The 14,214-nt window shown below is 35.9% G+C and overlaps 1 protein-coding gene across 3 annotated transcripts; it reads left to right on the forward strand.

The window, feature by feature from the left end:
* The first annotated feature begins 779 nt into the window (after window positions 1-779).
* Window positions 780-12,600, forward strand: cdhr1a (cadherin-related family member 1a). 3 transcript variants are annotated; one of them, XM_017427936.2, is made up of 18 exons: window positions 780-931; window positions 1,491-1,586; window positions 1,984-2,129; window positions 2,222-2,272; window positions 2,700-2,789; window positions 2,929-3,015; window positions 3,393-3,398; window positions 3,537-3,647; window positions 4,239-4,382; window positions 4,747-4,825; window positions 4,913-5,013; window positions 5,157-5,360; window positions 5,943-6,095; window positions 6,223-6,387; window positions 7,237-7,304; window positions 9,635-9,863; window positions 9,948-10,205; window positions 11,947-12,600. In XM_017427936.2, the coding sequence occupies exons 1-18, from the start codon at window positions 853-855 to the stop codon at window positions 12,499-12,501; spliced, it is 2,622 nt and encodes an 873-aa protein (XP_017283425.1). In that variant the 5' UTR covers window positions 780-852; the 3' UTR covers window positions 12,502-12,600. The 3 variants fall into 3 exon arrangements, with proteins under 3 accessions (XP_017283425.1, XP_017283442.1, XP_017283435.1); XM_017427953.2 differs by having other exon boundaries at window positions 11,209-12,058; XM_017427946.2 differs by lacking the exon at window positions 3,393-3,398 and having other exon boundaries at window positions 3,540-3,647.
* The last annotated feature ends 1,614 nt before the right edge of the window (window positions 12,601-14,214 follow it).

Genomic DNA, 14,214 nt, shown 5'->3' on the forward strand with positions numbered 1-14,214 from the left:
GTCAACCTTTGTTAAGTTTAACGGTAACAGCAGCACATCTCTCCAAAGAGACACACAAGCTGAAAATAGCAGTAGCCACACCCTTTTGTTTAGCGATCTCCAGGTTGGTGTTTGTACAAAGACAACTTGTGGTCGAAATGGGCGACCATTGTTTCAGCAGTGGTTCACGAGAATCTACCTGGTACAATATGAGATTAACAAAGAAAATGACAAGCTCACTTTGGTGCTTAAATTTGTGCTCAAAAATTCCAGAAGAGGTAATCAATGTCATTTTAATTTAAAAGACCAAGCAAAAAAGAAAAAGCTTGTTTCATTTCCATTTATTTTGTGTATAAACAGAATACAATAAAAAGTCTAACACTGCAAAACTTCACACTCATCTCTTTAATATAAGTGAACAATTTCTTATTGTTACAGCTTAAAAATTGTGTGGTGGTTATTACAAAAATGTGTAAGCAAAGTATTACAAAACCTGGAATTGCAATTATTTAAAAATATAAAAAACATAAATAACAAGGTGTTTAATGACGTAGTTATAAAGATGCAAAACAGAATATTTCTGTTTGACCAGAGTGACACAATTTTGTCAGCATAGATATTTAATAGTATTAAAAATATACAATATTCCTGCCCAACAAACGTTGTGAATATCCTTATTTATGCAGACAGAGGCGCCTTGAGTGAATTTCTGCTTGATGAAGCCCAGCTGCACTGAGGGGGGTCAGGAGTAATTCTTAGGAGTCATTGGATTAGCATGTAAGCATCTGCTTTTAGCCTTCCACACGAAAACACCTTGAGAGCTGTTTCTCATGTACAGAGCTCTCGACGGAGCCGTCTTCATGGTGCAGTTTTATGGCTTCATTCTTTAGGATGAAGAATGAGAAGCTTTTAAATTTGTCACTGCTTTTTGTGTTTGTGAACGCCTGTTTTGGTAAGTCTCCCTCAATGATTGTTTGTGTGTTCTTGATCTAATTTGATTAGTAATGCTCTTTAAACAAATTTAAAATTGTAGATAAATGTTAGGATTATTTTATTGGTTTTGATTTGGAATTTGTTCACATAGTGGCTAAATTAATGATATAGATGCTGAAAATAGGTTGTACTTCTGACTGTGATTGCTTCGATTTATTTTAGAATTATTTTTAGGGTAAGATATAGTTCAGTTAGCTAAAACTGTCCTAGTGTTTCTACAATATTCCAGAGAAAAACATACAAAAAACAATCTCAGGGCTATGTTTGATGAGTTAGCTTACTGGGTTTATGTAACTCACTTTTAATCCCAGTTAAAAGACACAATAAGGTTAGCTGTATGAACATTTTACACTGTATTCATTGATCAGTTTTTAGGAGAAGTGAAACTCTAACTTGTAAAATTAATCAAATGAAGTTAAACACAAAGCGTTAATAAAACTTCTACCCCGATTCAGTCATGGATTGATGGTGTACATACAGTAACGCACCACCTGATGGATTCATGTCTCTGTCCTCAGCACAGGCCGACTTTGCCCCCTATTTCTACGACAACGGACCGTACAGCGACAACGGGAACCTGGCCCTGTTTAGCCTCTCAGAGGACACTCCTATTGGTGAGACTGACCAGGCTTGTGCATTTATTATAGTGAACAGAGCCATAATGAACCAATTAGCAAAGTGGTTTGCTTTAGTTGCTGGTATTTGAAAGTTCAAAATGGTAACTAGTTCTTGGTAGATGAGCAGATGTTGCGTGGCATGTGCGAGCTTACACCAGCATGCTTGTCTGCTGTTGCCACCTGTTGTTGTTGTTGGCTGTGAATGTGATGCACCTTACATCAATTAGGATACTCATTACTGGAACTTAGTGTGTCAGACGCAGACTGTTGGTTTGTTTTTCAGAGTGTTATTTCCAATAAAATAAAGCTTGACATTTTGTACATGATTTGTACGTAAAAGACATTCATTTGACAGTGGAGCCTGCTTTAATTGCATTATGGTGTCTTCTTTCAGGTACACAGATTTATTATCTCAATGGCACAGACCCTGAAGGTCATGAGGTGAGGTACGGCCTTTCCGTTGATCCAGGGTCAAAAGAGTACTTCAGGATCAACCCAAAATCTGGTAGTATAACACTGGTGGAAAAGCTGGACAGAGAGGTAAATGCAAAATTAGGACATAAAGTATAACAGCAAACATTTTGGTTTTTAAAAAGATAACTGAATTATTCTGTTTTCTTTTTCTTACTCAGAAACAAGACTCTATTGATTTTAATATCAGTATCACAGATGGAAAAAGCAAGGTATTTACATAATATATAATGAATCAGAAAAGTCTGCCACAACATTAAAACCATTTGCTTTTTTAGTCCCATGTGTCCATTTAAGCCTTTTCTGAAGATCTTCAGGCAGTTTATTGTCCAGGACCAAATATGTTTTAGCAAAACATTGCATTAAAATATAATAATCAGTGTTACTCAATGTTCCTGTTTTAATGTTGTGACTAGAACATGATATAGGAAATCATACACCAAAGTGTCCCTGTTTCCTTCAATATGTGAATAAGTGTATAAGTGTTTATGTGAATGGGTGAATGTGTCTTGTGTGGTAATATATACTACAAAAGTACAACATACTGTAAATGCATTCTATTTACCATTTACAATCATAACCTTCCTAAAAAATATCTTGATTTGAACAAGTCATGTAATTTTCTTCTTCTTTGTTTAGGTTGTTGAAAAAGTTACTATATTTGTGATGGATGCAAATGATGAAAAGCCAGAGTTTCAAAACTTGCCAGCAATTATTGATGTAGTGGAAGTAAGTTGAATGAAAGTAAAAGTCATTGTCTATAATTTATTTATATTCAAAGTTTCAGTAAATGCACATTCAGTGCAAAATCACCATCTGACAGTGATCGTGTCTATGCTTAAATTACTTTCTGTGTTGCACAATTTAGACAGCTGAATCTGGAAGTAGCATCTACAAAGTGGAGGCTGTGGACAGAGACACAGGCTCAGGAGGCTCAGTTACATACTATCTCCAGGTATGACTTTGACAGGAACCAAAAAAGCATTTTTGTTTCCTGAAAGTTGACAGTTCTGCTGTTGGTCTGAATGACATACTCAATGGTTTCCCTTCAGTTAGATTTTGTGCTGAACATTTGAACTTCATTCATTGTTCTGTTGCTTGAATGTGGTGCATTGTGAAAACAGGGATTACATCACAATGATATTTGTGTCAGGTACTAAATGATTAGATCGATGCTTTGGAAGCAGGTGGCAAGAAATACTGGCTGGCAGTTTGAACTATTAGGTCTGTAGAGTAGCTGGCCGGGGCATGTTAGAGCCTGATGAGTTGGGGGTGTTCACATGTGATCAGAGCAGATTTCACCAGTCTGCTCTGTCCATGAGTATATTTTAAACACCTTGACTGGCTAAGACATACATAGAAATTAGCCATTAGCTTTTTTTGTATCTCATAACTGCGTTAAAGGATTTTGGGGTTGATCATATTTGCACCTTTTTTGTGGTTTTAAACTCATGCTCATTGTTCTGTCCTCCGTTACAGTCCAATTTGTTTGCCATCGACAGACATAGTGGTGTCCTTCGTATCAAATCAGGGGAAACGTTGGATTATGAGAAAACCAAAACTCATTTTGTCATAGTCATTGCTAAGGTAGGTGTGTCACAGCTCATTAACATTTTTATTTTGAAATGTGTTTCTGTGAAATGATTGTAAGTACTAAGTATTGAACCCTTACAGACAGCAGTCACGGTGATATTAAAACTGGGGCCTAGTTCAGAGTAGATTTGTGCTATTGAAAAACAAATTCAAACCTGAGATTATTTTAATGTCATTTAATCAAACATTTTATTTTGTATCATTATTTTAGCATCACATAGATACATGGACTGAGTTTTGACTTGTTCCATTTTGCAATTTGTTTCACATGGAAAGAATTGCAATGGACTGTGTTCAAACATAGTCCATGAAGGAGTCAAACTCCTCGCTTGTTCTGATTTGACTTTTAACAGCATTCAAAAAGTTTTTCAGGGTAATAAATATTTTGTATCAAGTAGTTCATCTTCAGGATTCCACTGAGTTGTACCAAGAAACTTTAAACAGTCTCAGCAGAGATTTAAGAAAGGAGACTGCCAGCTATACCATTATAATAAAATGCAATAATAAAATGCATACCTTAATAAATAAATGAACTTCATACGATTAAAAAATTTGATGTTTAAAGACTCCTTTTGTTTTTTTCAGGATGGTGGTGGAAACTTCAATGGCAAGGAGCAATTTCTGTCATCCTCTTCTACCCTAACCATCAATATGATCGATGCACAAGACACTCCTCCATCTTTCATTGGGACGCCCTACTTCGGCTATGTTTATGAAGTCTCAAAGCCAGTGAGTGTGGACACATCTCCCAGTGATTTACTTTCTATTAATTTAAATACATGACAGGTGTTTTGGCAACTATTCATCCCACAATACTCTTATATTTTATGTTTTTCTATATTTAATATATTTCTGTAAAGTAACTCTTTTATGCAAGTCAAAACTACAACAAATTCTTGGGTTTTTTATGAAAAAAACTGCAGTACATCAAAAAATATCCCTCCATTTTCTATACCCGCTCCTCCATTCCGGGATCAAAAACACCTCACTTCTTAAAATGAAATAAGTGTATGACAGTTTAAAGTACCTTTCAAATAAGTGTAAAACTCACGTTACTCACAAGTTGTTTCTGATTTTATTTATTTTTCCTCAGGGATCTGAAATATTTACTGTTTCTGCTGAGGATGGTGATGTGGGAAACCCTAATCCGGTCCAGTACTCATTTGATGAAGGTGGGTCGTTTTGTAGAATAAATTAATAAATAAAATATCGGAATCAAAATGCTAAAGTATCTACCTGTCTTGTGTTTGTTTGACCAGGTGATGATGGTGTTTTTGGTATAAATGAAACAAGTGGTTGTATCTCACTGCTGAGTCCTCCTGTTTACCTGAAGAGAGAAATATTCAACATTAAAGTCAGGGTAAAAGTCAGAATTTTTTTTCAGCCATCATATTTCACATAATTTATAAAAAGTTGACATTTTTATAATGCTGTTTGTTCTCAGTGAGTTTTCATCATCATAAAAACTCCTTAAAAGAGGATGTGAACTTTAACTCTGTCCAGGCATCAGAAGTAAGTCCTGAAGGCCAGCTATTGGACTACGGGGTGACCACAGTGGTGATCCGTGTTGTGGACCTAAACAATAATCCTCCCACTTTTTATGGAGAAAATGGCCCACAGAGCATATTTGAGCTGACCATGTACGAGCATCCGCCCGAGGGAGAAATACTACGAGGACTGAAAATCACAGTTAATGACTCTGATCAGGTAGCTATGAAAATGTATCCTGTTGTAGTTGATTATTGACATTTTATTGCAACAGGTAGTTTCATTTAGCACTGAAAAAAGCATCTTAGCTTAGTTACATAAAAACCCTAATTTTCGAACAGTGTGACAGTTTTATCTAATCAGGGGTGGATTTATTCAGCCTTCATCATATCATGGTTCAGGTTGATGTCTGTCTTGCTGTTTACACAATGGCATTAAGCCTGCCATTATCACAGACAATCCCTTTGAATTACATGAATTAATAGTAAACAAACAGAAAGGTGCATGCCATGTTCTATATTATGCAAGTATTCTTATGCATAATGCTTTTTAAAGATTTTGTCTGATTATATTATAACAGAGTCAACTCGTTTTGCCCATTAATGTTATGTTTTACTTAAAGTATTACTACTTCTATCGATATAATTTACACCACATGACTGATGCAACTGAAGCTTTTTAAACTGTCTAAAAGTACTGCCTGCAGCATATTAGTTTTCCTGATATAACTCTATAAAAAACAGACAAATAGACAAAAATAAACAAGTCAGTGCATGATGACATGTCTGTGTGCTCCTGCAGGGTGCAAATGCTAAATTTAATCTGCGACTGATTGGACCAGGAAGAATGCTACGAGTTGTCCCCCAAACTGTCCTCAACGAGGCCCAAGTCACTATTTTAGTGGAGGACTCTGCTGCCATGGACTATGAGAAACACCATTTTTTAACATACAAGGTTATATTTGTACACCAACTTTGCAGATATATATTCTTGTCTCATTGATTAGCATCAAGATGTGACATCCATCTTTTGCATATTCCACTTTTTGCCTATCTATATTTTGAATATTTTGTTTTTTCAGTTACTTGCAATGGAGATTGATACTCCTGAGAGATTCAGCGCCACAGCAGACATTGTCATTCATCTCTTGGACACCAACGACAACGCTCCCAAATTCTCCTTGGATTACTACATTGCCAGAATTCCAGAAAACTCGCCCGGCGGCTCAAATGTGGTGTCAGTCACGGTGAGCCGGTCTTCATCCCATCTAAAAATACACACCATTGCTGACGTACATCAGTCAGAGCTCAAACGTAGTGGTGATTTTAACAAAATGTTCAAATGGGGCATTAATTCTCTAAATGTAGACTTTTTGGACAGTGGGGGTTGGGATAATATGTGAAATCATGTAGATAAAAGCTAGGCGAGGTAAGCTGCCAGATGGCTATCACTTTCATTTTGTTGTGTAACAGCAAATTCCCTGGCTTCTTTTTCCCCACCCAGTGCTCAGTGGCTCGTACAGCTACAGCACAAAAATATGTCCTGAGGTAGAGTGAACATTTTAAAGGACATGCTAAATTGATTGGTGTTTGATCTCTCTCTTTTCCTCTGTCCTTGTCAGATCATATGAGCTCTGCAGAGGCAGGGAGTCTAACTAATAATAAGATCTGCCCCTGTGTGAACACCACAGAGGCTCTTTGCCTTGACCCCTGGCAATTTCAATCAGATAAAACAACAGCAAACAAGTGACCTTGGACATATGGAGACAGTGAACAGACATCCCAGCAGCTGCAGACAGACAGATTAGCTGAAGCCCAGGATAATATTCTAACATCAAAAGTCACTCTTTTGAAGGCTTAGCCCTGTAACATCATGTTCCACTGCTGCACTGATTCATCCAGTTTACTGAGTGCTTTTCCGCTTTGTTTTCTTCATTTAAAAAAGAAAAATCCTAACAAATGCAACCTTTAATATGCTGAGAGATTACCCCAAACAGAAATATCCAAGCACTGACGTGTTGAATTGACTGAACAACAAAGCATAAAAAAATATTTTCTTTGTTCTTCACTTATGTGTTGCTGTTGTTTGTCTGCAGGCAATAGACCCGGACTCAGGACCTTGGGGTGAAGTGAAGTACTCTATCTATGGATCAGGTGCTGAGCTGTGAGTATGAAAGTACAGCTAAGCTCTGCCAGAAGTAACAAAGAAATTACTTCTGTTTTTATTTTAATAACATCTCAGCAACAAGCCAAATACACATCCACACTATTGCTTACTGATGACTACACATGGGTACTCAAACAGCATTATTTTACTGCAAGAATAAGGCATTTTTAAATGAGATGAAATTAAAAAATGGAAACAATATTGGAATTATCTTTTGTTGCTTCATAAATATGTATCCTTGTATTTATTAATTTACTTTTATTTAGACAGGTAATCTCAATGAGACAAGTAATCTCATTTACAAGATAGACCTGTAACACACAGAACATCACTTACATAGAAATAAAAACACAATAATCATAAAACATTGACATTCAACATTATAAAATGAACAGTTATTGCTCTTGTTGTTTTTTAGCAAGAGAACAACTAACTATGTCAAAAATAAACTAAATGTTCAACTGGATTTGAAACTAGAAGTGACATTTTTAACTACAGACCCCTGAATGATTCAACAAAAACAATTCTTACTCAGTGTGGCATTCAAATGGGATGCCCAATTTTGTTTTATTATCCTAAAATTTAATTCTGTTGAATAACTCTTTGCTTTTTCATTGATTTTTTATTTGTTTCCCTGTACAGCCCTGTTCTCTGTAAATATACTCTTTAAAACTACTATACTCTATATCCAGTCCCACTGATTCCCTATATCACACATTTTAACAAATTTTACAGGAAAGATGTTTTTATTTGTCTATGTGTATCACAAAGGCTTGAAAATTAACTTTTTTATGTTCAGCCATGGGGTTAATCTGTAAAGGTTGTTCTCCATAACCATCTCAATTTATCAAATCAAACGTAGGTGGGAAAGGGTTTTTTTTTTTTTTTTTTTCATATTTGCTGCAGGTTTTAAGCTCTGCAGTAATGAGTTTAAGCAGATATGAGATGTCACATGGCATAGAGAAGGATTTCCAAAATAACCAGCAGAGAGAGATTTGAAATGCTAAAGCTTAGTTCATGCTTGTTTAATCAAAATCATTTTGAGGTTGTGTCTCTTCAGATTATTCTCAAAATGCTGCTTTGAAGCAAAAAAAAAAAAAGATGTTTGATGCTTTTACATACCAGACCTTTTAGACTAGTTTTCAGAATGTTGTGGTACATTTGGACGAGCACAATAGCACATAGCTTGTATCTCTGCTGGCTCAGTCTGTTTTAATCCTCTAATAGGATTGGAGGAGAAAATAGACTGCTCTTTGCTTCTGGGTACCTTACACTACAACAAAGTCACTGCAGGGCAACTAAACAAGTCTGCAAATAAAACTCTCACGTTCAGCTAGAATTCTACTGGGTTTTTAATTAAAATGACTGTGATGGGACAGTGAAACACCATTCCATTGACATTTGAGAGGTAATGCAAAATATTCAAGTTTTCATGTCTCTGTATGAAAGTAAAACCAACCAATTTAGCTGGAAATTATATTTTTACTTCCTTTGTAAAAGCAACCACATAACTATTTTTTTAATCTTTTTGAGGCCTTAATAAATTGAAAAAAAAGAGTCATTCCCCTTTTTCAAGAAGATTTATGGATTCGCTACATTTCATTTTCTCATGTGCTCAGAAGATGCCTTTTAGCTTAAATCAAGTACCTGAAATCCATTCCTGACGGTCCAATTTGGGCATGCATAGTTGCTCTTTCCATGTCAAAATCAAATAAGTAAGTAAAATTCAACCTTCATTTGCTTCAAACTTGACTGCATGCAGCATGAGGTCTGTAGGGACTATGTTCTGTTTGTCAAGCAAAATAAGAACCAACAGAGACTCTATCATGAATTGCCAGACCAGTTCCAATACATTTAAAATATTATCTTGCAGGCTGGATAAACTTGTAAAAAGGGCCTGATCAGGCCTGCTTACCTTCAGTTTGTCACATGTGCATCAGATCAGAAGACTGTAGGCTTACTACTTAATCAAACCAGTTTCCAAGCTCTTCCTGAGATCTACTTTAGGAAGAACTGCCCTTTTGTCTTTTTAATCACTGACACAATTATCTTGTATTTGATGCTACAGATTTCTGCGATGTGTTATTGAAGTCAAAGTCAAACCTAGCTCATGTACATTTTTTCCAGAATCTCAGTTTTAATAATTGCTTTGTTGTCTTTCCACAATTTTGTTGTCAAATGTAAGGTGTATGAAAGGTTTTATTCATATTTTTCAAAATGTTCCAAATTTTTTTATAAAATGTTTCTTACTCTATGAATCAACTTAGCTCTGCTAGGTACAAATAAGATGACTCATGGGTTTAAGGAAGACATATCATTATTTGCAGGTTTCTGATCCAGCCTACATCTGGGATTATATACACGCAGCCCTGGGCAAGCCTGGATGCTGAGGTGAGGTCCAAGTATAACTTCTATGTGAAGGCAGAGGATGCTGAGGGAAAGTACAGCCTGGCTGAAGTCTTTGTGACTGTGCTGGATCTGAACGACCATCCTCCTGCTTTCAATGACAACTTCCTTGAGAAGACCATGGTGATAGGAGCGCCTGTGAAAATAGAGGTAAAGACTGTTGTGTAGTTTTATACAAAGAGAAAATCAAATTACTCATACCTAATTAAATTATTAATCTAACCCTCTCCATAGGCTGTAGATGATGATGCAGAAGTACCAAACAATGTTATTGAGTATGCCATCATGAAAGCTGAGCCAGACAACAACATATTTGACATTAACACTGACACGGGAGAAATCAAACTCAAGTCATACATCAAGTCAATGGCCATCATTCAGAACATCACTAAAAAGAGAGACTGCAGCTGGTCCCTGGTGGTTCAGGCCCGGGACCGAGGGCAGCCATCCTTCAGCACCACTGCAGTCGTCAAGATTGACATCACTGAAGCTGTAAGTCACAACCATAAATCTGTTTAAATGGTCTTTAAATTATTAATTAATTGAATTTACTTTTTCATGATTTTTGCCTAATATTTAGGAAAAAAAATACAGCAGATATGTTTCTCATGATTAGCTTGAATCAATTCCAAATAAAGCAAAACTCCAATATAATAACATTAAAAATCTTCATATGAATAGAGAAATTGCCCTGTTTTTGTGGTTAGAGCAGTCGTCCTCCAACAAGAGAGTTGGAGGTTTGATTCCTGGTAGCAGTCACAGGTCAAAGTGTCCCTGGGCAAGACGCTGAACCCCTCATTGCTTTCGAAGTGTGCCCCAATGGTGTGTAAATGCAATCCAAAGTACTGATTAGACTCTATAGTATGATTCATTCTGATTAGCTTTGTAGAGATGTTGTGGAGGTCTGTATGAATGTGTGTGGATGGATAAATGAGGGCAGAGATTGTGTTGAAAAGTGCTTTGAGTGACCTGAATGGCAATTTACCATTTTGAAAGAATTGAAGACATCTCAGTGCATTTCTATGGGAAAAATATTTGTAAATAAAATTAAACATTTTCAAAAGCATAAAAGTTGCAAAAACAAAAGGTCATGGCACCATTTTTCTAAAGCTGAACATTTTGATATATGAATTATTAAAATACCACAAAGTATGAACAAGTAATTAGATTGCAAGAAAATGTACAGGACAAGAAAGAAAACAAAAAAACAGGAAAACTGTGAATGTTAAATCAACATTCATACACTGAACTCAACATATATCTTGTTTGGATGTTTTAAATAAATGTTTAGGTAACATTTTTTAGAAACTAAATGTTACTTAATAATATACAAAATGTAATAATTTTACAACATTGTGATAAAATGGTAAGTTTTTATGTGAAGATATGTAAGCAATAATCACATTGTCACAGTATTGTTTTTTTTTTGTTTTACTGATTAGCTTGAAAATTTATAGTCAGAAAAATCTCATAAATGCTATTGTAATGTTTCCAGGTCAAATCCAGGTTTTTCTCATACTTCCTGGGCCTAAGGAAACGTCCAGGGACAGTCTTTGGAATTTGTTTGACCCTTGTGACTTTCACCATTTCACTGACAATCTTCATTTCAACTCTTATGTACTGGAAATCTGTGAAAAAGACCCGTATACAACCTCACGGCAAGATCAGAAAGATTGCACGGAGGCCTGTGCCATAAACGGAGCTTGCCTTGAGATCAGCAGAACAGCAGTATTTTTGGTTTTACTCTGTTGTACCAAGAATTATTCATTTTCAGAGGACTTTTCTTTTCTAGTGGAACAAGACTGCGTCTGTAAAAGAGTACATGCAAGAGCACAATATCCTCCCAAAAAAAGTATTTTCTTGAACATATTAATTTAGTATTTGCACTATACCACCACAACAATTTAAAACAATATTTAGGCTTTTTAGTTTGGGATTTTATTTATTCTCATCTTCATTCTCAGATGATGAATGGTCTCAGCTATGGGTTCCTCCATGAACCTCTCTGATCTTGTCTTGACAAATTGTAACAAAAGAGATTTCTTGTATAATCACTATTTTAAACAAAGAGTAATAGTTGTAAAAAGTTTTTTTTTTTAACCTTTTACATAATATTTTACATGACTATACAAGTACAGCTGCATACCATTTTACTAAAACCTTTTTAAAAAGTAAAAGAAAAATGTGTGATTTCAGTCCCATGGATGTGAATTCTCCTTGTGCTCTTTTACAGACTAAAGAAGGGGGGCCTTTGGGATCATTTTTATTGCAGAATAAAAACAACCCAATGCAAATTATAGGTATGCTTGCTGGTATTATTGGTCTCATGGTCGTAGTCACCGTCATCATCTCAACTGCAACGTTCTTGCGCAACAAAAAGTCCAACCGGATCCTGCCTACCCGCAGAGTACGGAGAAGGCCCCAGAGACAGCCATTTTGGAACTTCAGAAACCCCCTCAAGACATCGTCAACCACTGGAGAGAAATTCAAAATTAAAGAGGAAGAGCAAGAGCCAGAGGTTAACGTGGAGAACGTCAACTGTAACAACAACTCCCCCAGTGTTGTGAGACACTGGATTCCACCTCCACCACCCTGTGCACCGTCTCTGCCCCCTCCACCACCTAACTACATCCACAAAGACCGGCAGTGGACTGTACCAACAGTCTCCACATCGGTGGCACCCAAACCTAGAAAGAAGCTGAATAGACAGGACACTGTGAACAAAGCACTAGTTTCAGAGCTCAAAATGAAACTGGAGCAGAAGAGGATGGCATCTAATTTTACTTAGGAATAGTTCAGATCTTTTGAAGTGGAGTTCTGTGGAAAGGTTGTGAACAATTAATGTCTTACCTGCTATGGATAGCTCTTTGAATGACCTCAGTTTGGAGAAAAAGAGTTTAATTTTGATCAGATTGATGAGCAGCACCAAGAAACAAATTCTGTTTGTCCAGACTGAGGTTGTTCAAAGATATTATTTGTTTACAACCTTTTCACACAACCCCATTTAAAAAGATCTGAGCTGTCACTTTAACAAAACAAGCTCATCATAAGGTCCATTTAGTAGCTGTTGAAAATGCATGTTAATATTCAAATCTTGTGTTTGGGAGCTAAAACATGCAGGGCTGCAGTTCCCAAGGAAAGAGCTACGAGCTGCCACGAAATTATTCACCTTGTGATGAGATTGTTGTTCAGACTGATATCAAACCATGAACTCAATCATTAATCGTGCTTTGTGAGTGCATATCTGAGTGTATGTCCGCACGTTTAAGACGCTCTGAAACTGCAGCTTCTCTTTTTAATCACGTTTAAAATTCAGATTTTGTTTTATTTTTTAAATCTCTGAGTTATTGTTTAGGAGTTGAGTTCTGCTTCCTGGTTTATGTGTTGACTCTTTATGGGCCCTCTTTGACCGAAATTCCTTGTTGGGTATTTAGTGATTTAAATTTCAGGGAGCATGAGTGTTTGTTTGGGAAATAGCCACGCTTCGCCTGAGGGAATTTATTGCTCTTGAACTGACTAAAAGGATCAGACTGAGGGAAGAGACCCAAAGTGATCACATCAGAAAGCCCGTTAATCCCACTGTGCAGATGTAAAGTGCAACATTATCATTTGTTTGAATGGACACATTTGATCTATTTACTATGTGGTGGTATGTGTGTTTCAATTCATGTACTTCTTTTGTTGGATTGTCTGTTTTGTTTAAGCAGTTATGCTGTCAAAAATAATATGTGAACTTTACTATTAATAAACATTTTTTCCAACTATAATGCTAAATTATTTACCACTAGTTAGCATAGCAAACTACAAAATTCTACATTTAAAATTATTTTTTTAGATTATTTATTAACTAAAACACCAGTTTCCATAAGGATGTAGCCCTTTAAGTCTGTTGCTACTGGTTTTATGGGAAAATTAACAATATAGTGTGCTTAATATACTATATTACAAATATTAATATATGGCAGTTGTTTGGAAGACAACTTCCCAATTTTTAAAAGATTCATTGCTGTTTCAAAGGCATCATAAGATAACAATTCAGTTTATTGCAATTGGTTTAAGTTTTGAGATTATAGTCTAAAGAGCTTATAAATGTTTTCCACTGCACCCTTCTGAAAACAAAATCTGGGACTCAGTTGAAACCCAAACTGTTTCAATAACTAATACAGTACAAGTTATGTATAAAATGTATTTTTAAAAGTAGCTTCATATTTAAGTTTTTCTACCTATCTAATTTATGATTTCATGAATGATGTTCTTACCTTGACTGCAAGGAAAAAAGCATTTTTAGTTACTGATCTTTCGCTGATCCAGCCACTTTTTGTCTGCTACATCAACCAGACTCAGAATGGAACATCTGGTTCTGAACTTACCTTATTAGCAAACACAAAATTGTAAAGAAAATGAATCAAAACTGGGAGCATTCTGCTTCTACACTGCAAGTCAGATGGGTTTAATGTAGACTTTATTAAGCATCAGTTTCAAAGGCATGGCTTGAGATCAC

This window comes from Kryptolebias marmoratus, linkage group LG22, assembly GCF_001649575.2.
Source record: "Kryptolebias marmoratus isolate JLee-2015 linkage group LG22, ASM164957v2, whole genome shotgun sequence".
In the NCBI taxonomy this organism is placed as follows: Eukaryota; Metazoa; Chordata; class Actinopteri; order Cyprinodontiformes; family Rivulidae; genus Kryptolebias; species Kryptolebias marmoratus.